At 40.1% G+C, this 20,598-nt stretch overlaps 2 protein-coding genes across 5 annotated transcripts in view; both read right to left on the bottom strand.

Annotated features, from left to right (window-relative positions):
• Positions 1-6,343, bottom strand: part of elmo1 (engulfment and cell motility 1 (ced-12 homolog, C. elegans)) — a 92,332-nt gene extending 85,989 nt beyond the window's left edge. For 2 of the 4 annotated variants that reach the window (XM_053613506.1, XM_053613508.1), the window contains exon 1: positions 6,197-6,337. The gene's annotated coding sequence lies outside the window, so the exon portion shown is untranslated. Of the gene's footprint in view, positions 1-2,080; positions 4,057-6,196 lie in introns of those variants that run through there. The other 2 variants (XM_053613507.1, XM_053613509.1) reach the window with 2 other exon arrangements.
• A 5,129-nt stretch (positions 6,344-11,472) lies between these two features.
• On the bottom strand, positions 11,473-19,949 carry rp9 (RP9 pre-mRNA splicing factor). Its single transcript, XM_053613389.1, has 6 exons — positions 19,513-19,949; positions 19,249-19,279; positions 18,118-18,247; positions 17,096-17,187; positions 15,610-15,671; positions 11,473-11,795 (listed from the first exon to the last, which is right to left on the bottom strand). The coding sequence occupies exons 1-6, from the start codon at positions 19,668-19,670 to the stop codon at positions 11,603-11,605; spliced, it is 666 nt and encodes a 221-aa protein (XP_053469364.1). The 5' UTR covers positions 19,671-19,949; the 3' UTR covers positions 11,473-11,602.
• Positions 19,950-20,598: the final 649 nt, after the last annotated feature.

The raw sequence follows: 20,598 nt of genomic DNA, 5'->3' as shown, positions 1-20,598 counted from the left end.
CCAAAGCTATGTAGTGCATCATAAAGAAATCTGCCAGACCTGATGAGCTTATCGCTCCATGGCATTTAGTGACAAAGAACACCGTGTGTTAAACATCCACAAACTTTGAGATGAAAAAGTAATGAGACCACTCAAATACCAGCTGAATTCACCAGCGGACAGATCAGAAAAGTTTCCAAGACATGATCGAAAAAATCTGAATGAGCGTGCATGATTGACATCCCTCTATCTGAGACGCCCACAGCGTACGCCAGTCGAACAAAACTAAACACAAAGACTGGAAGAATAAGGAATGTTCAAGCCTACAGTCAAGTGCAAACATTTCCATCCCCATAAGACACAGGAAAAAATACAAAGAAGAAGTTTATTAAATAGCAAAAAGATAACGTGTGTTAGGAATGACAGTTTTTCCTTCATTATCACAACTAGCAAAATGGCCAAAGAGTACATAATAAGATATTAATAACACGCCGCCGCCTAACAGCTCCAGTGTCCCGGGCTCTCAGGTTTTCTCCCACTTCCCAAAAACATGCCAGTCTAAAATGCCCCTAAAACATCTGAATGAGTGTGTGTGCATGGTGTATCACAGAGCACCCTGTTCCTGGGGCAGGCTCTGGATCCACCATGACCCCAACAAGGACAACGCTCTTACTGAAGATGAGCTTGTACACCCATCCTTTACCTTTATAACTGCCTCCCATCCTGTATCGAATCCACCGTAGGGTACTCGAGGCACAAGGGGGGGGGACACCCTGGACGGGCTGTCAACCTATCGCAGGGAACAATCGCAGACACGTTCACTCAACCATTTACATGCTACAGACAATTTGGTAATGCCGATTAGCCTACAGCACATGTCTTCGGACTGGGGGAGGAAACCGGAGTAACCCGAAGAAAACCCCTGAAGCACAGGGAGAACATGCAAGCTCTGTGCACACAGGGCGGAGGCGGGATTCAAACCCCCAACTCCGGCTGTGTGAGGCAAATGTGCTAACCACAATTGGCCATATGATATCGATATCGTGATCACCGTCATCATTACGGTCAGGTGTCCGTGTTTTACATCTACTTTGTTGGTCATGATAAATCATAAGTAACTGGATGTTAAAAGCAAGTTTGCACCAATGGCTTCATTTTCCTTCATCTTCTTTGTCAAATACATACATTTTTATAACGGCTAGACAACACGCTCTCAAACTATCGTGGCCACTTTGTCAGTAACATCTCAGCAAAATAATATATAAATGATATATAGGTGTGCATTATGAAGATGTTTTCAAGGACTGCGATATGATCTTTTAGCCATATCACCCATCCCTAATCCTCTAAAGAGCTTTTAAACAGCTCTTAGTTATAAATTCTTCCAGACACATCCGTTCTAACTCTGGCACATTGCTCAGCCAATCTTTGCTCGCTCTCTCTCTCTCTCACTCGCTCGCTCGCTCGCTCTCTCTCTCGTGCTCGCTCTCTCTCTCTCTCTCTCTCAACTGTTGTCAAAGCAGGTGCTGAGAGGCTCATGGCAAAACTTCTTTTATTGATTTTGCTTAATGTATTGCTTCAGTTTTTGAAATAAAAATGTGTTTTTGTAGGTAAACTAAATACTAGAGCTATTTGCTCGTGTAACACTTGCTGGGTTAGCTTTCATTGGCTCTTTTGTTCCGACTTGAAGAGAGAAGTAAGCAGAAACACACAGCCTCGTGTCTACAGTGGCGAAATGCAAATAAATTTAGAAAGCAATTAAGGATTTTGTGTCCTGGAGCCTTACTTGATACAGTAAAGCTTTTTTTCCCCAACTCAAAGGCATTTGACAACCCCAGCTGAACAGTTTGGTGTATCTGTCATTCACTGATCAGTACAGTGAAAGCTAGAACTAAAATATACACTCAAGTTACAGGCAAAGCTCCTCCTCCTTTACACATCACTTGCAACACTGACACCTCCATTTGCACCTGCCTTCTTCGGTAATTAATCTAGAGGTGGTAATTACATGCATGGCAACTCTCATCTCAACTGAAAAAGCAAATTAATCTAAGCCTGGAAACTATGGACAGAAGAGGAGAAGGGCTGTTGATGTACCTACTGTCTGAGTGTACCTGCTGGTCCCTGAGAGCCTGCTGGGCAAAAGCGCTTCAACTTCTGTGCAAAAATAAATAAATAAAATTAGCTACAGACAAAGTCAGCGACGAATCTATCAGCAGGAGAACAATTTACAAAGTAGCAACTCTGTTGAAGTGAGCTGGGATGATTTAGAGAGGGGGTGGGGTGCTAGAAAGAGAAGTGAAGAAGGGAAAAAAATATTTAAAAAAAAAAAAAAATGAATCACAGACTGAATGAGAGACTGAGGAAGGAAGTGTACGGGGGAATTCATATCCTTGTGGCACATGCAATAAATTCAAACTCACGGCTCACGTTTTATGCTGCAATCTTAAAAAACTCAAATCTCACCAGTCTCAAAGAGAGCAACTCTAACAAGGTCAGAGTGGGAACTGAGTGTGCAACAACCAGGAACGTGTGAAGAATCAGGTATATGATACTCATTCATTCACCTTCAGAAACTGCTTTTCCCCCCAAGCCAGAATGCCGGAGACTATCCCGGAGCTTATTCGAAACATCAAGGGGTCATTCAAACAACATTGTGCATGATGCCCAACCCAGCTCTCAGCAAGCACACACTGTGCTATAATCAACCGTTTTCTGAATAACAGATACAGGCCTCAAATAAGTAGTTAGGTCCTACACACTAGCCACATGTGAATACGAGCATCAGCTGTTATTAACCTGATCACTATGCATGACTTTGCAGTGGTTTAATTAGCACCCGAAAGTGTACGGTGCGTGTTTCTGGGTTGCTGGATACACACTAAAGCATGATCTCTCTCTGATAGTCAACAGAAAATCAGAAGAGCTAGTATGAAGCAAAAGCGGTGGCGTCTGCATGACTGTCAGCCACACAAGTGACTCAACTAATTCAGGATGACTGGAATCCACTGTCACTGTGAAAAGACGGCTTTCTGACAACCCCCTTAAAAATAAAGCATGACAACAATGTAGAATGTTTGGTACGTGATAAATAATCCACTTTCACAAACAAAGAAAAAGACGTGATTAACTATGCACTAAGTGCTAACACACGCATACAGCCCCCTCTGAAAATACTGGAACAGCAAGGCCAATTCAGTCGTTTTTGCTGAGGACATTTTGGTTTGAGATCAAAAGATGAATATGAGAAGAGATTTTAGAATTTCAGCTTATGTTTCCTGGTATTTATATGTAGATGCGTTAAACGATGTAGAACAGCCCATTTTGTATCAGACTACCCAATTTGTAGGTGAGGGGAAATATTGGAACATGTGACTGACAGGAATTTATTGATACCCAGGTGTGTCCTGTTAGACTGACTGTTTAAACAATAAATAGCTTTGAACATCTGCTATTGGTTTTAGCCTTCGGTTTCACCTGTGACGACTGCATTTGTTGTTAAAAAGGATAAGCCATCATGAAGATCAGAGAGCTGTCTATGGGAGAAAAGCAAGCCATTTCGAAGCTGAGAAAAGAGGGAAAATCACTCAGATGCACTGCACAAATATTTGGCATAGCCAATACAACAATCTGGAATGTCCTGAAAAAGAAAGAAACCACTCGTGTACTGAGCAACACACACCAAATGGGTCGGCCAAGGAAAACAACAACAACAACAACGGCTGACGACAGAAGCATTGTGGGAGGTGTGAAGAAAAATCCAAAAACAGCAGTCAGCGACATCACCAACAACCTCCACAGGGCAGGGGTAAAGGTATCACAATCCACCATTTGACTTCAAGAGCAGAAATATAAAGGCCATACGACAAGATGCAAACCACTCACTCATCAGCAGTAAGAATAGGAAAGCTAGATTGGAATTCGCAAAGAAATACAGAGATGAGCCACAAAAGTTCTGGAACTAAGAGTAACCTCTACCAAAGTGATGGAAAGTCCAAAGTGTGGACAAAGAAAGGATCTGCTCATGATCCAAAACATACGAGCTCATCTGTGAAACATGGTGGAGGTAGTGTTATGGCTTGGGCTTGCATGGCTGCTTCTGGAACAGGCTCACTAATCTTTATTGATGATGGAACTCATCATGGTAGCAGCAGAATGAATTCAGAAGTTTACAGGAACATGTCTGTCAATTTACAGAGAAATGCATCCAAATGAACTGGGAGGAACTTCATCATGCAGCAAAACAATGATCCAAAACACACCGCTAACTCAACAAAGGACTTCATCAGGGGGAAAAGCGGAAGGTTTTAGACTGGCCAAGTCAATCACCAGACCTTAACCCGATCGAACAGCATTTCACCTCCTGAAGAGGCGACTGAAAAGAGAAACCCCCCCAGAAACAAACAGTAACTCAAAGAAGCTGCGGTAAAAGCCCGGAAAAGCATCCCAAAAGAAGAAACCAACAATTTAGTGATGTCGATGAATCGCAGGCTTGATGGTTTCTTTGTTTTACTTTGTTTAACACGTCTAGATGTAAATACCAGGAAATAAATGCTGAAGTCCTAAACTCTTGTCTCATATCCATCTTTTGACCTCAAACCCAAATGTCTTTGGTATATGGCACGAAACAAATTCATTGGTCTTACTGTTCCAATAGTTTTTGAGGGGACTGTAAATAAAGAATAAAACACTTGGCAGGTGTGCGGTTATAGGAAAATAATCAATAATGAGGTGGTGTGATGTGGCTGGATGTAAAACAGTTACCATTACCACCCAGCAAATCCAATAAAAGTACATCCAGAAGTGTTGTATTCCTCGTAAACCACAGCAATTTGCCAACAATTACATTCTGTATGAACTAAAGAATGACACCTTACTTTTTATCCATGTACAGTATAGTTACACATAATATTCCCAACCCAGCCCTACTTTTTTTTTTCCTCTCTGGAAGTTTTAAGGCTAAAAAAAAAAAAAGCTTGTCATGTTACTGAGAAGCTGGAAAGCTCTGACCCTGGAAGACCTCTGTCCTGAAGACCTTCCTGTGACAAAAAGCTTGCCAACACAGGCGATTCCTTACATAACCTTTAAATAAACATCTCTTCACATAAAGCTTCACCATAACACAAGTGACACTTGCTTCTTTGTTAAATAACTGCACAGACTTAATCTGTTTATTATCAGGTTCAGATTATGTAGATCATCCGCCCGTGAATGAGTGCATGCAGAGTTAAATCCCCAGTTCACAAACATAAAGGCTGCACCCATATACAGCTCCTTTAAAAGATCCTCAATGGGAAGTTTTTTTTTTTTCTATCTGTTTTTTTACTTAAAAGTGTAGAATAAAAACTATCAAACATGAATCTCAAGAATAATATTACTGCTGATTAGTTGTGAAAAAAAAAAAATCTTAGGGTAATTAATCCTGGCAGACAATGAGAATTAATCCCAGATTAACACTTTAATCAGTGACTTGTCCAACCGGGTTTTTTAAAGTTACCTGATGCACAAAATTCAACTTATAAAAAACTAGTTCAACAAATCATAGATGAACTCTAAACTCTGTTAAAACCGGATTAAAACGAAGTGTTGCGAAACAAGTCAAATTAAAATAAAATCTGGATCCAATCTTTGATTAGATCTAAACTATATGATAAAACTGCATGGAGATTAATTACTGCAGGCCGACTCAAAGATCAGTAAAATCCTTTATAAACACTCAACTCTGTTAAATCCGGATTAAAATGAAGTGATGCAGCACAAATCAAAAATAAAACTTAAAATCAACAAATCCGAAATCTAATCCTTGTGCCGTTTCATCCTCCAACCAAAACATATAAACAATGTAAACCACTTCTGCTGACTGAAATATCTCATTCTCAACAAAAAAAACGTCATCCGGAACGCAGGTGATGTTTACAAAATAAAATAAAATCCTGAAAACTAATCCGAGTAAAGTAAAAACTGAGCTTAGTTTTAGTGCCGTGTCGGTAACTGGTGCAGGAATCAGTGTGACTCCCATCCGCCCTTTCGCACTGATACAGCGACACATCAACACAAGCGACAGCGCGAGCCGCGGGTCACGAGAAGGAGCGCGCGCACGCGCGCGCGCTTCACTCTGAGCGCTGACCCAAAACACGCACGAGCTTCGACCTGCTGTTTATTTCCAGAACCCCCCCAAGACCCCGCGTGTCCGTGTGCTGACGCGAATCTAACGCACCTGGACCGGCGAGTGGAGTCCTGCTCCGCCAGAGGACTGCTGCGGAGAGTTTTGTAGCTGTAGCGTCTCTACGCGCTCCCCGTCTTTCTCTCTGTCTCTCCTCCACACAGATAGCGCTGATGCTTTCACTTCCTCCTTCCTCCTCCGCATGCTGGTTGGTTCAGAGCCGCGTCCCGCAGCGACCAATCAGAGCACAGCAAATCCCGAGCACTGAACAGGGCGGGGCGAACAAGCCGCTCCTTCCTGTGTTGTGGCTACTACAGTCCTACAGAGACAAGTATGCTACAACAGTACTCCTGCTATAGTGTAGCACACTGTTTAGTACGGTAGTATGCGGCTCTGGACGTAATCCAGCTCTTTCATTCATCCCGAACGCTATAACGTGACAGTGTTACGTAGCTTGTTTGGACAGAAACGAAGCATCTTTTCGTTTATTTATTCAATTATTATAACAAAATTATTATAACAAAATGTTTGCTTTATACTTAATATTAGATTGAAGACATGCAATGGCTTTAATAATCTGTTATATGATCATTCCAGGTTGTTTGTAAAATGATGTTATAGGAATAGTTTAACATCCACCAAGCAAAACAATATTATTTGCATGTAAATGGATATTTGGAATATGTGAGCCACTAAGATTTGGATTTAAATTTTGTAAAACTGAATTTTAATATATATAATTTTTTGAATTTTATATTATTGTATATCTGAAGATAAGATTTGTATTGAATGGTTTTATTTATTTATTTGTATGTACGGTTTACAAACAGAATTCAGCTTAAAACAAGCTGTAGGATATATATACGTCTCAAAATGAGTCATTTTTACATGGACAATTCAAAATTTGTAGTCATAGTTTAACATTAGATATATTTGGAATATTTGTGCCACTGCGATTTGGATTGAAATGTTGTCAATCTGAACTGTAATTCATTTTGTAATTGTATATCAAGTTCTGAAGATGATTTTTGAATTTTTATTTATTCATTCTTCTTCTGTAGCCGCTTTATCCCATTCGTGGTCATGGTGGATCTGGGGTCTATCAAAGGAACGCTGGGCATGAGGCAATAATACTATATATGATAATACCCTGAATGGGACACATTACATCAGTGGGCACCATGAATATATACACTTAGTGTAGGCAGTTCACCTACTGATGTTTTTGGTGGGAGGAAACTGGAGAACCTGGAAGAAACCCACATGGATGCATGGAGAACATACAAAACTCCATACAGAAATTAACCCAAGGTCAGAGTTAAACTGGGAATGCTGCAGCTTTAAGGTGGCAAAGCTACCCACCATGCCAATGTGTCACTCATTACATACTGTGTTTTTCATTTGTATGTAAGGCTTTAAAACCGAATTCAGCTTTAAACAACCCATTGTATGCAATTCACATTTTCACAATACTCCATCAAGTTCATCAAACTAAAGTTCAGGATCTTCAAATACAAATTTAAACAATGCTCAATCCAAGCACTATGGAAAAGCAAACAACATTAAAAAAAAACAAAAAAAACAACATGTAACACCAATTATCTTATTATATTTTAATGCCAGGGTCCCCAGGGTACGTATGAATTCTAATGTGCAAATTTCATATTTTAATCGCACTGGCACGAATTTCACTACAGAACTGCTCTTGTTCATTTAACATATTTGACATCAAGCAAAACATTTAAACCAAACTTATCTCTCTGCATCTAGATGGCCCGATCACAGTCAGTAGATAATCACAGTCTATTTTTCAATCCTATTATAGAAAATGTAATCCTGTAAACATCCTAGAATTATAGATAATGATCTGTACAGCCATTTGGTGCATTGGATATATATATAATAAATATATATGTAAATAATATACGTTTGAATTACTTCTCTACACCAGTTATGTATTTCTGTAAAACACATTTTGCCCTGAATTGAGCTTTGTGCTGTTACTTTCTAAACAGAAGTGCCTAATCGCAGATTTTCTGCATGCTCAGACACTTTTTTGCTTACATGGGTGGCGACACACATGGTTTAGCCAGTGGATTCCTTTATATATTCAGCTTTACTTGTGCTACTGGGACTTAAAAAAAAAAAAAAAAAAAAAAAAGTTGAAATCCTTTTCAAATCCAAATGATTTAGTGAGGAGAATGTGGTTTCGCTGTGGTGGAGGAACATTATGAAGGTTCATCTGTGATACCGATGTCTCTACTGAGATAAAAGAGCTGCACACACACACTGACACAGTCCTAATGCTGCTTTTTATCTAATGCCTTAGGCCACATAGCCAGATAGAGTTACCATGGAAAAGAGGGGTGGCAAGGGAGGCCCATGGTGCACGCACACACACACACACACACACACACACACACACTCTTGCTTGAGGTCAGCGTTTTCACCAAGCCAACAAATTCTTCTAAATGCAAATAAAATCTGTCCCAAGGCTACAGTTAATAGCCATCTCATCAGATTTAGTGACTGCCGGCTTTTCTTTTCTGCTATCCAGCCCATGCATATTAAAATAGTTCTTAATTAAGCCATGTGGAGTATTGTGTAAAATGCAGTACAAAACACATAGTCTGAAAATATGAATGATTTTCGTAGTCTTACGATTATCGATGCAACGTTTTCTTTCTCACTATCTTTTCCTTTGAAGAAGTTAACTGCTGTACCATTTATCAACCAAAAACCTATGCACAGCGTCTGTAGTGTATGTGCTATCACCACAAACAATAAATCTGTATAATTCATCCTTTCAGGGGTTTTTTTCTTCAGGGGGCTTTGTGTTAACAGTATAGTTGTACAGCAATGTAGCTTAAAGTGCCTTAGTTTCTGCCTGATAGCGCATGGATATCATAAAAATTTGATGCAAAAACAACTTTGGCAAGTGTACGAGTTTTGCATTCATTTTAAATAGCCGTATATTTGAAACATTTACTGGCAGCCAAATATCCATGCCCTTTAAATGCTGTTACACCACGTCGCTGTTGAATTCTTGATTCTGATTGGTCAGAATGTGTTGATTACTTTCCTATAACAGCAACTCTGTCAGTTGCAAGGCAATTCGCAGGTTTATATTAATGCACCCATGGTAATATCTGATTGTTTCTACAACAGTATGAGGGACAGCATGGAAAATGCTAATAAAAACAAAGAGGAGTGATTTGTAAATGTACTTTGACTTGTATTTTTTTTAAAAAAACAAACAAAAACCTATACAGACAATGTATTTGGTGTTTTACCTAATCAACTGCATAGTTTTTTGAAGGTAAACATTATATTGAAATTGATGCATGCAATGCATTCCAAAAAAGCTGGGACAGGGGCAATTTAGGACTATGTTGAAATAAGAAGGTGACGTGAAACAGGTGAGGCAATCGTCTAATCATAGTGTATAAGGAAAAGCAAGGATGGGTCAAGGCTCACCAATCTGCCGACAGATTATAAATAAATGAATAAACACTTTGAGAACAACATTCCCCAAAGACAAATCGATAGGATTTTGTGCATTTCACCTTCTACTGTGCACAATATAAATAAAAGATTCAAGGAATCTGGTAAAATCTCAGTGTGTAAAGGGCGAGGCCGAAAACCACTTCTGAATGCGTGTGATCTCCGATCCCTCAGATGTCGATGTCTTAAAAACCCGTCATGAGTCTGTAATGGATATCCTGACGTGTTCGGGAATACTTTGATAAACCTTTGTCAGTCAACACCATTCGCCGCTGCATCCACAGATGCAAGTTAAGGCTTTACTATGCAAAGCAGAAGCCATACATCAATACTGTCCAGAAGCACGGCCGATTTCTCTGGACTCGGTCTAATCTGAGATGGACGGTAGCACAGTGGAGTCATGTTTCGTGGTCCGACGAGTCGACATTTCAAATAGGTTTTTGGACAAAACAGCCATCGTGTTCTCCGGGCCAAAGAGGAAAAGGACCGTCCAAGCTGTTATCAGCGTCAGGTCCAGAAGCCAGCGTCTGTCGTGGTATGGGGGTGTGTCAGTGCCCATGGCATGAGTACCTTGCACATCTGTGACGGCATCGTTAATGTGGAAAGATATGTACACATGGCAACATACGCTGCCATCCAGAGCAGGACAACGCCAAACCACATTCTGCCTGGATTACAAGCGCATGGTTGTGTAAGCAGAGAGTGCCGGTGCTAGCATGGTGCTAGTGTGGTGAATTATGAAGCACAAAATAAGACAACGAAGGCCCCGTACAGTTGCGGCTGAAGAAATGCATAATGGATGAATGGGGGAAAATTCCGCTTGCTAAACTAAACCAATTGGTGTCTTCACTCAGCGTCCAAACGCTTAATAAGTGTTATTAAAAGAAAAGGTGATGTTACACAGCGGCAAACAGTCAACTATCCCAAATTTTGGATTGTAGATTTTTGGATTGTGTTGCAGTCATCAGATTTGAAATGAGAGTACATTTTCAAAAATAAATTATATTCACAAAGTAAAACATTAAATAATGTGTTAATAATGTGTTTTCAGTAGAGTACAGGGTGAAATGAATTTCCAAATGACAAAGGCAAAATGGTATAGTGGTGAACACGTTTGCCTCACACCTCCGGGGTGTGTGCAAGGAGCCTGCATGCTCTTCCCCCCGGGCACCCCGATCCCCTCCCCCAGACCAAAGACATGCGTTGTAGGCTGATTGGCATTTCCAAATTGTTCATAGTGTGTGTGAGAGTGTGCCGTGTGATGGGTTGGCCGCGCCTCGTGTCCCGAGCTCCCTGGGATAGGCTCCAGACTCCCTCACGACCCTGTGTAGGATCTAGGTTATGCGGTATGGAAAATGGATGGATAACAGGGTGTAATTATGATTAAAATTCCAACCACTGAGCTTAGTGGCAGTATCTTAGAACACAAGTACACAAATACACACAAAACACTGAAAATGTATTTAATAACACCATTTTCACTTCAGTCACGTATTTACAGAAACATACATCGACATTTTGGGGAAATATTCAGTATTACTGTATACAGTATTATTGCAAAGCTTTTCAGAATCCACGAGGAATCAATTCCTAACAAAACTCCACTCGTTCAGAGAGGAAAAAGCAATAAATACGATACAGCGGCGAGCGACATTCCTCTTACACTACACCCAATCAGAGCTGACGTTACATCGTCTTCAGGCACGGACCGTCAGAAGCTTGCAGCACAAACATGACAGCGGTCTAATATGAGACCGAGCTGATAGAGACGTCACATAAGCAAACCGTTTCTGATCACAGGGGAAATGAAATGCCTGCATGTATTATTAAGCAGAGCCAGCAGGGTGGGAGGAAGAGCAGAGGAGGGAAAACGCAGAGCTCAGTGGCTTAGCAAAGGTCTCTACAGCTGCCCCTGTCATGTCCCTCCAGAGCCACCAATAACACCAGTCTCCCCTCTCAGTCTGAGCTATCACTACTCTTTGACTTGTGCTTCTTATTCTTCTTTTGTTTCTTCTTCTTCTTTTTCTTCTTCTTTTCCTTTTTCTTCTTGTTACGAGCGTGGCGAGAGGAGGAGGAGGAGGAGGAGGAGGAGGAGCTGGAGTCTGAATCGGTGGTGGTATCCTGTAGGAGCTGCCTCAACTGCTGGATCCTGTGGTGAGAAAATGATACAGGATCGATATAATCAGCGTGTGCATTAGAAATGAAGAAGCCACTAGGATTTAGATTTTCTACTAAGAAACACATGTGATAGTACTTAAGCTTGATATATCTAAAACAATATATATATATAAATAAAAAAGTTCATTTCTGTGAACTAAATCTGCACCGATCTGCTTTTTATATAGGAGCCGGCCTACACCACTGGCCAAAAGAACTTTTCCAGCCAGTCCTGAAGGTCAATTCACAACTTATCAGTCTTTTTCTGAGAATTTCTACATCATCTCCTAGACGCCTGTATCCCTAGGAACCGCACAGCAGCGACCCCCTGTCTCTTTTCTCTATTGATTTTTTCTCTCCTGCTGCTCAGACAGTTGCATCAGTCCCAAAGCCGAATCTGTTTTTCAGCTCCGGCTTTTAATAATCCGTGCTTTGTTTTCTGACATGTGGCTGCAAACCGTCAATAAACCGAGTCGACCCTGTGCTGCCAAACTGAAACTTTTCAAGACGGAATAGAGGATAAAAGACCAAAAAATCCTGAATGACATTATATTATATACATTAATCAGTCCATACAGGATTCGGCTGTTTTTTATGTGATTGTTCTGGCCAAAAATGCTCGATTTTTCTGCAGCTTTCTCCAAACTTTGCAATGTCGTTTTTTGTGCTTATTCATTTTTTGCAGAAAGATACCTGAACTGGCAAAATTGCAATTGCGCAGAATTGTTTTGCATGGCCTTTCACAGTGATGTTTGTTGGTAAAGAAGAAATTTTAGCCGTACTCATGTTCGACGCACGTGAATCGAAGGGGACTGTGGCTGAATGCGCGTTTATGATGATGTCACATGACGCATCTAGGCCCAAATCTGCAGTCATTTTGAAAAATCGCAAGCTCCTGCAAATATATTACGGCGTCTCCTTGATTTTGCGTAAATAGAGTCACTACAACCGGCAGATGTTTCTGAAAGACAGCACAGTAATTCTTCTTTATTCTTCAGAGAGTTCTGTGTAGCAGTGTTTGGACGCTAAACGCACTCCATGGTGCACGCTTAATTTCTCCCCCAGCAGAGTGTGATTAGTCCCTTTGTAACCGAAACAATGTCATCACATACATCATGATAATTACAGTGAGCGATGCAGTTACATAACCGCTGTGAATAGGATTATTTAAAAAAACACACACACACACACATGCTGTCACGTTCTTTACATAAGGACAAGCCTCAATCTTTTTTTTTTTTTTTTAAATCTAATCTCCATTGACTGATTTGATATGCGTACAATGACAATCCTACACCGCAAGGCGAAGCATCAAAAGAACCTTTCCAACCAGCCCTGATATTCCTATTCACAATTTATCAGTGTTCTTTTAACAACTGTTTAATTACTCCCTTGGTAACAGGAACTATTGCATACATAATGGTAATTACAGTGAGCCGAACAATTACATAAGTGATAAGAATAGGCGTATATATATATATATATATATATATATATATATATATATATATATATATATATATATATATATATATATTTTAAACTTCGTCATGTTCTTGGGCAGTACACGCTGGGAAATGCATTATGGTGCCATTGGAAAAAAAAAAAAAATACAGGGCATATAGTGCCATCGCAAAGCAAAGGTTTTTGGCAGCTAGAAGATGAATATATTATTATTATTATTATTATTAATTTCTATTAACACAAGTTCTCTTGTTACAATGACTGACTCTATTGCTTTTCAGTGCCACTAATAGATAACAGGACATTTCTGTACGGAAGGGTTTATATCTTTTTCCTTCATTTCGATGTTAAACATGTATTTTTGTAGATGTTATGTAGATATACGTACGTCCTTCAAAACTTACAAATATATATATATATGTTTTCCACAGGCTCATGTATTGTGAAAATGTCTTGGAATATTGTGGTATATTTTTTTATCCCATTGCTACTTTATGTACATCGTTAATCTCGGCACAGTAAGACACTGAGGTCTAAAGCATAATGAAAGACTCCCATTTAAATTAATAGACCACTTCTCACTAAACCTGCACCTTTTTAAGTGATCCTTCTTACACTCTGCCGGTGTTACCGAAGAGAAAATAAAACTTGCTCAATGTAGGCTAAATCAATTTAAAGATTTATCTGTGCCAACCTCATTCAGACTGGGCAAGAAATCAAGTAGCGTTTGCGTCGTTTTTCGAGTTGATTTTAAGGATTTATGGCACTGTGCAATGGGAGCAAACGGGACTTATGTATCATTTATTGTTGGCATGTGATACTGTGAAACTATCTTTTTAGGAAAATCAGGACTGAACAACACCGATAGATACTTCTTATTTTCTCTCTCCTGCTGTTTTTCTTGTGCATGTCTGGATTGTATGTACGGTTTCATGTGTGATTGCGTGTGTATGTATGGTTACGGTGTTGACTGGCTAAGACAAATTTCCCACTTGGGGACACGGAAGTCTACTCTATTCACGAGATCCTTTTTATATTCGAATGTCTTCCGCCACGCTGAAGCTGGACTTTACGCCGCACGATTTAATCTCTCGATGCGGCGCTAAAAATCGCATCGCAAACATAATTACATTGCGTGACCTTTCAGAGTTAAATGTCGACGATTCCGCTAGTCACCTCGGTGACCACATGCAAACTACTAAACAAGCCGTCGGTGTGCCGTCGGCACAGTTTTATGTGCGAAAACTTCAAAAGAAATGGAATAAGGACATGTAGGACTTTAATGCCACTGCTGCTTTAATCAGCTGTGATTTTTCTTCTCTCTCTCTCTCTCTCAGCGACAACCTAGTTTGCCGCTGGAATTAAAGGACCATGTGATCACAACATAAATAAACCTGCTCCCGGAGGGCCCCAGAGTTTGTTAGAGAAGCTCTTCAACCATGACCCAGACACTCCACAAAGCCGGGCTTTGTGGAAAAGTATTGAGAAGAAAGCCATTATTTAATTATTTTTCACATTTATTTTCATGTGACATAATGTTCGGAAACTCGGCGAAAATGGGGAACAGGATTCTCTGGTTTAAGTAAATTTTTCAAACTTTTTGACCTTGGCACAAAGCTCAACATTTGGCAGAAACCCAGCACTGCTCATCACTGTGAGAACACCATCCCACAGTGAAGCGTGGTGGTGGTAGCATCAAGCTGCTTTTTATCAGCAGGGACTGGGAAACTGGCCAGGGTTGAGGGCAAGATTGGGTGAGCTAAATGTAGCGCGATCCTAGAACAAAATCTGTTCCAGTCAGCAAAAGACGTGAGACTGGAGCAGAACTTCACCTCCCAACAGCACAACAACGCGAGGCATGCTGACAAAGCTACACTAGAGTGGTTCAAAACGAAGAGCCTGTGTTAGAATGGCCCTGACAAAGCCCAGAAATCGACCAGACGTACCCTCTCCATTTATCCTTTCTAACACTGTGATTCGTACTGGAGTTAACCACAATTCACAAAACTGCCGGGGACGGCAAAATTATGCATAAATTACGGCAAAATCCTACAGCGTACGCCTGGTTTTACTCATTTTGCACATTCTATGATGAGCAATCTGCGTATTTTAAGATAACTGCGGAGCAATGGTGTATTTAACTGAGAAATTCTTTAATGTTAACTGGCATCTAATTGCACTTCCTGCCCGTGGACTTTATTCCAGGATGAAATACGAACAGGATAACAAAATGTCTGTTATATGATGCATCTGAGAAGGTCACATTACAACTGTGGGTATGGACGACGACACGGTGCCATAGCTCGAGTACTCAAATTTGTGGACAGTGCAGGAAAATGTACCTCGTCTCCTTCTCATTGCGCTTGTTTTCCCTTATGATGTCGTACATCGGGTCTTCGTGCGCCTGCAAGCAAATTACAGATTAATATGTACGCAGTTGAGGAAATAAAATGTTATGTCATGAAAATAATCTGTTGAATTTTTATATATATATATATATATATATATATATATATATATATATATATATATATATATATATATATATATATATATATAAGAGCTGCAACAACTAATTGATAATAAATGATAATTAAAATAATCAACAACGAATTTCATTATGGATTAGTTGGGTTTGTGATGTCACTGTGGATACCCCCCACCCCGTCTATGACATCACTTCACAACTGTGAGAAACGCATTTCTATGAATAAAACACATCTGGAAAAACAACAGCGTGAGCTGCTGTGGGAAAAGTGCATGATCCAGGTCGTCTAAAACAAGAGAATGTTTTATATTGAGCTCTTTAAACAAACTTGTGAGTGTGTTAACGTGGCTCGTCGTGTCGGACGCTGCGACCGACGCGTGTGCCGTTTAATGTGTTCCAGACGTGTTTTCTTCGGCGCAGAAATGACATTTTGACCGTTATGTCCTTATCTGTAAATGTTAGAAATTCACACCATTTTACATACAGACCCGTCCTGACAGCGAGCGAGTCTCCGTTAAACTTCACTGGATGAGCGCGAGTCCGTGCGTGCGCGTCAAACAGCGGCGATAGAAAGGAAGCGCAATGACTCTGACTGGAATATTCATTCTGATCAAACATGTTGTTTGATGCTATATTTTATGAGAGCGGTAACTGTAATGGGGTTATAACGTGTCATCGTATAGAAATGTAAGAAGTGTCATACATTTGCAGAATAAAGGAACATGTTATTGTGTCGAGATGAGTGAATGTGTGTGTTACTGCAGAACATTCAACCTCTTACCACTTCACACTTAGTTTCTGCTTTTTCTTTGTTTAGCGTTTTAATATAGTGATTTAACTTCTGCTTTAAAGCTTGTGTACAATCAGTGGTTTTTCTGTTTTCGAAATATAATGATGTTCATATTTTTGAAAAATCCTTTGCACAGTGTATAGCATAGCCCGCGTAGATACATGTACTACCTTCTTCATAGCCTTCAATCTGCACAATGCTTGAAGGACAACTTCGGGCAGAATGTGAAATAAAGTTGTTGGGGTTTTTTTTCTCGAAAAAAACGCAGAAAATAAATGATGGCCTTTTAGTCCGACTAATCGAAGAAATAATCAACACGTCAATATATTATCAAAATAATCGTTAGTTGCAGCCCTAAATACAAGCCAAACCAGGTTTGAAGACGTAGCAAGCTGGAACACTGACACATCCGAGACCTTGTTTTCTTGCGACGGCAACGTTAAAATAACTCAGACCACAGTTACACAACACACCCTTGTGCATTAGCTGCTGATTAGCACGAGATGTTATTGTAAGACCTAGCGAGAAGACATGCTTGGGATGAACTCACCACTCTGAACTGCTCCAGTTTCTGATTGCCTTTGATGAAGAAGGGACATTCTTTGTCCCCGGTCCTGTGGCCGTAACGCTTGCATCTCCAGCCTGAAAATGCACACAGGACACTTCTAACAGTCGTCTTCGTTGGATTTTGGATGAATCACTGCGGTCTGAATGGCCCGGTCTTACTCAATTTCACTCTCGTGTCAGTTACTTGTGAACGGCAAAGCTGCTATTCATTCACAATGAAAAAAAAAAAACGTTCTTAATGAGACCATTCTAATTAAGACAGGAGTTCAGACGACTATGATATCCTTAATGTGGAATGAATGAGAAAGCCTGATCATAGCTGCAGGACAAAAGTGACCCCAGCTGGCCTGAAGGAGACAGTAAAGCGCCAGAAAGAAAAAGCAGTAATTAGTATGCATCTCAGTTAGATTTGTTGATGACGACAGATATAATATAATGTAATATCCTGACGATTATGTCAGAATAACATACTTTTTATTCGATTTTTTTAAATATAATTACAAGTTGACTGGAAGCAGCTGATTTGATGTTAAAATGTTTACAATTGCAAGAAATGTTTACAACGCTTGCAGCTCATTTTCTCTCCGTTTGAGCGTTGAAGATTTGTATAAATAAAAACAGTGGTTTTATTTTTTAGATATATGTCACACCACTGTTTTGCTGGCCTTTTGGAGCAAATCTATTTATCGTGAAACATATCATGTATTGACATCTATATCCTTTACAAATGAACAGCTGCCATTTTTCCTCATGCGTCGTTTCATTTCTTCCACACGTCTCAGCACAGTGATGCGTCAACTGGAACATTGAGCTCTGCTTTATTTTGCATCTGCACACCCATTGAACTCTCTCCTTCCAGGGTGTTATTGAACAACATGCCCGTAATGCTCTGCAAACAGGTTAGTGTTCAAATGTGTGGGGACAGAATATCTAGAAGGGACTTCCCTGTTCATAGGCAATAGGGATCAGGACATCTTATTGCACACGGGAAGAGAGATCACTCACACTGCATTACTTTCACCTCCTTGCCCAGAGGCATCCATAGGCCTTTAGTGGGTGCGTGAGCCAGGAACTCCCTGGCGTGCTCATTCCCGGGGGCATCAGGAATACAGTCCTCTGGTTTCACTTCTTCCTCCTGAGCAGGAGATGTTAAAATGATGTTTAAATGACATGGAAAATCATTTACAAAATCATATTTTACTCTAAGCAGTTATACGCTTATGACGAGCAACATCATTGGGTCTTAATATACAGTACTGTGCAAAAGCCTCAGGCACTTTTTTTTTTTTTTTAATTGTATGATTTCTACACTATCGAGTCAGAACAGAAACATGTTCGCTTTCCAAACTTAACATGAAATGTTACAGAAAAATGTTTGTATGTCTATAAAGAAAGCAGCACATTACGATAGAGACCAAATAAGAATGGTCTGGTTCTGCAAGATGTTACAGTTAGATTTATATAGTGCTTTTCAAGACACTCGAAGCGCTTTACATTGTATGGGGAAAGGCGGGGGGAGGGTCTCCTCAACCACCACTAGTGTGTAGCATCCACCTGGATGATGCGACGGCAGCGATGGTGTACCAGAACGCCCGGCACACACCAGCTATTACTGGAGAGGAGAGAGTGATGTAGCCAATTCAGGGATGGGGATTATTTGGGGCCGTGACGGAGAAGGGCCAATTGGGGAATTTCACCCCGACACCGGGGTTATACCTCTACTCTTTTACGATAAGTCTCCTGGGATTTTTAAGAGTCAGGATCTCGGTTTAACGTCTCATATGAAAGACAGTGCTGTTTTTACAATAGTGTCCCCATCACTATACTGGGGCATTAAGCCCCCCCCACACACACACACCACAGGGTGAGCGCCCCCTGCTGGCCTCACTGCTGGCCCATGCAGCTCATTTCCTTATAAAACTGCACTAATTGTACCCGAGTCGTCACACCACATATTGACTTTGCTTCATTTATTACTGTTTACTGCTCTTTATAGTATTTATTTAATGTCGAAACATCAAATTTCATTATTTTGGAAGGCATCTTCTTTGGTCTACAGCATTTCTTTACATGTGCCTAAAAGTTTTGCACAGTACTATTTATTTACTTATATTGTGAATTCTAATTTGTGCAAACCTTTATAAGTCCAGGGGGAGGTTTCTCATAGCTGGAAAGAGAGAGAGAGAGAGACTTTTACTTGACTTGGCTAAAGTCTGATCTGGATGTATTTCAGGTAATAAACATTATGGCTGTTTAACCCCGCATACTAACTTGCTACTTTTAAACTGATAGTACTGAGTAGAACAGTATGCAGGCTCGGACCCTTGAAACTTGCCCATTTCGCAGAGGAATGTTAAAACCCTTTTAAATGTGAAAGTCTAGTAAATGCACCGGACTTACAAAGTCTCCACATGTTTGAGTTTCTGGACCTCTTGGCTGAGTTTTACAGTGTGTGTGTTGTATTTCTCCTCCTCTTGTCTGACTGAGAGCGAGTCTTTCAGTCGCTTTTCCTCTCGTCTTTCCCCCCGCTCTTCTCTCCGTCGCTTTCTTTCAGACATGGCGCTTACTTTAGCGCACAGCTATGCACTGTGTAATAATACTACAATTTTAAAACATGACAGATTTTTTTTTCTTTGCAAAATACTTCATATAAGATTCACAGGGGTTTATGTAAAGCATAGCAAATCTAATGGAACAACTCCTCATCGACTTCCGGGTGACCCACGTGGCAAAATAAGAGTCCCCCCCCTTGCCTCTTTTATTAATATGACATAAAATCCCATTTCAGAAAGCTTCACCTTATTAGCAATTAAACATCTTTGTTTATATATATATAATAAAGTGCCCTCCACTAATATTGGCACCCTTGGAAAATATGAGCAAAGAAAGCTGTTAAAAATGGTCTTTGTTGTTCACAAAAATACTCTGCTCTCATGGATCTCAAACAATTGCAAACAAAACACAGATCTATCTATCTATCTATCTATCTATCTATCTATATATATATATATATATATATATATATATATATATATCTTTGTTAAATATAGGTGTGCAGCAATTATTGGCACCCTTTTAGTCAATACTTTGTGCTACCTCCCTTTGCTAAGATAACAGCTCTGAGTCTTCTCCTATAATACCTGATGAGGTTGGAGAATACATGGCAAGGGATCTCAGACCGTTCCTCCATACAGAATCTCTCCAGATCCTTCAAATTTCGAGGTCGACGCTGGTGGACTCTCCTCCTCAGTCCTTCAATTGTCCTCAGTGTAAAAAGATATATCTTGATATCATATAGTCGTTGTTGGAAAGGGGTTAAATATGCAGAAGATGCTGGAAAAGTAAAGAATGTGCAGGACCTGGAAGATTTTTCTGAAGAACATGGGGAAGTTTAACTGTTCAGGACAAACAAGGGACTCATGAACAACCATCACAAAACATAAACACAGTCGTTGATCATCCAGGTAACAACACACTGTATTAAGA

Source organism: Ictalurus furcatus, chromosome 24 (assembly GCF_023375685.1).
Source record: "Ictalurus furcatus strain D&B chromosome 24, Billie_1.0, whole genome shotgun sequence".
NCBI classification, from domain to species: Eukaryota; Metazoa; Chordata; class Actinopteri; order Siluriformes; family Ictaluridae; genus Ictalurus; species Ictalurus furcatus.
Note: the sequence above shows the minus strand (reverse complement) of the source record. Positions and strands in the feature narration are given on the sequence as shown.

Bases quoted from the DNA above. Each gene is read 5' to 3' on its own strand.
- rp9 (XM_053613389.1), bottom strand. From the start codon at position 19,670: ATGTCTGAAAGAAAGCGACGGAGAGAAGAGCGGGGGGAAAGACGAGAG. The intron at 18,248-19,248 runs GTTTGCACAAAT...TCTCCTGCTCAG, and splicing joins CTCCCCCTGGACTTATAAAG to GAGGAAGAAGTGAAACCAGA. The intron at 17,188-18,117 runs GTGAGTGATCTC...GTGCATTTTCAG, and splicing joins GGAGGTGAAAGTAATGCAGT to GCTGGAGATGCAAGCGTTAC.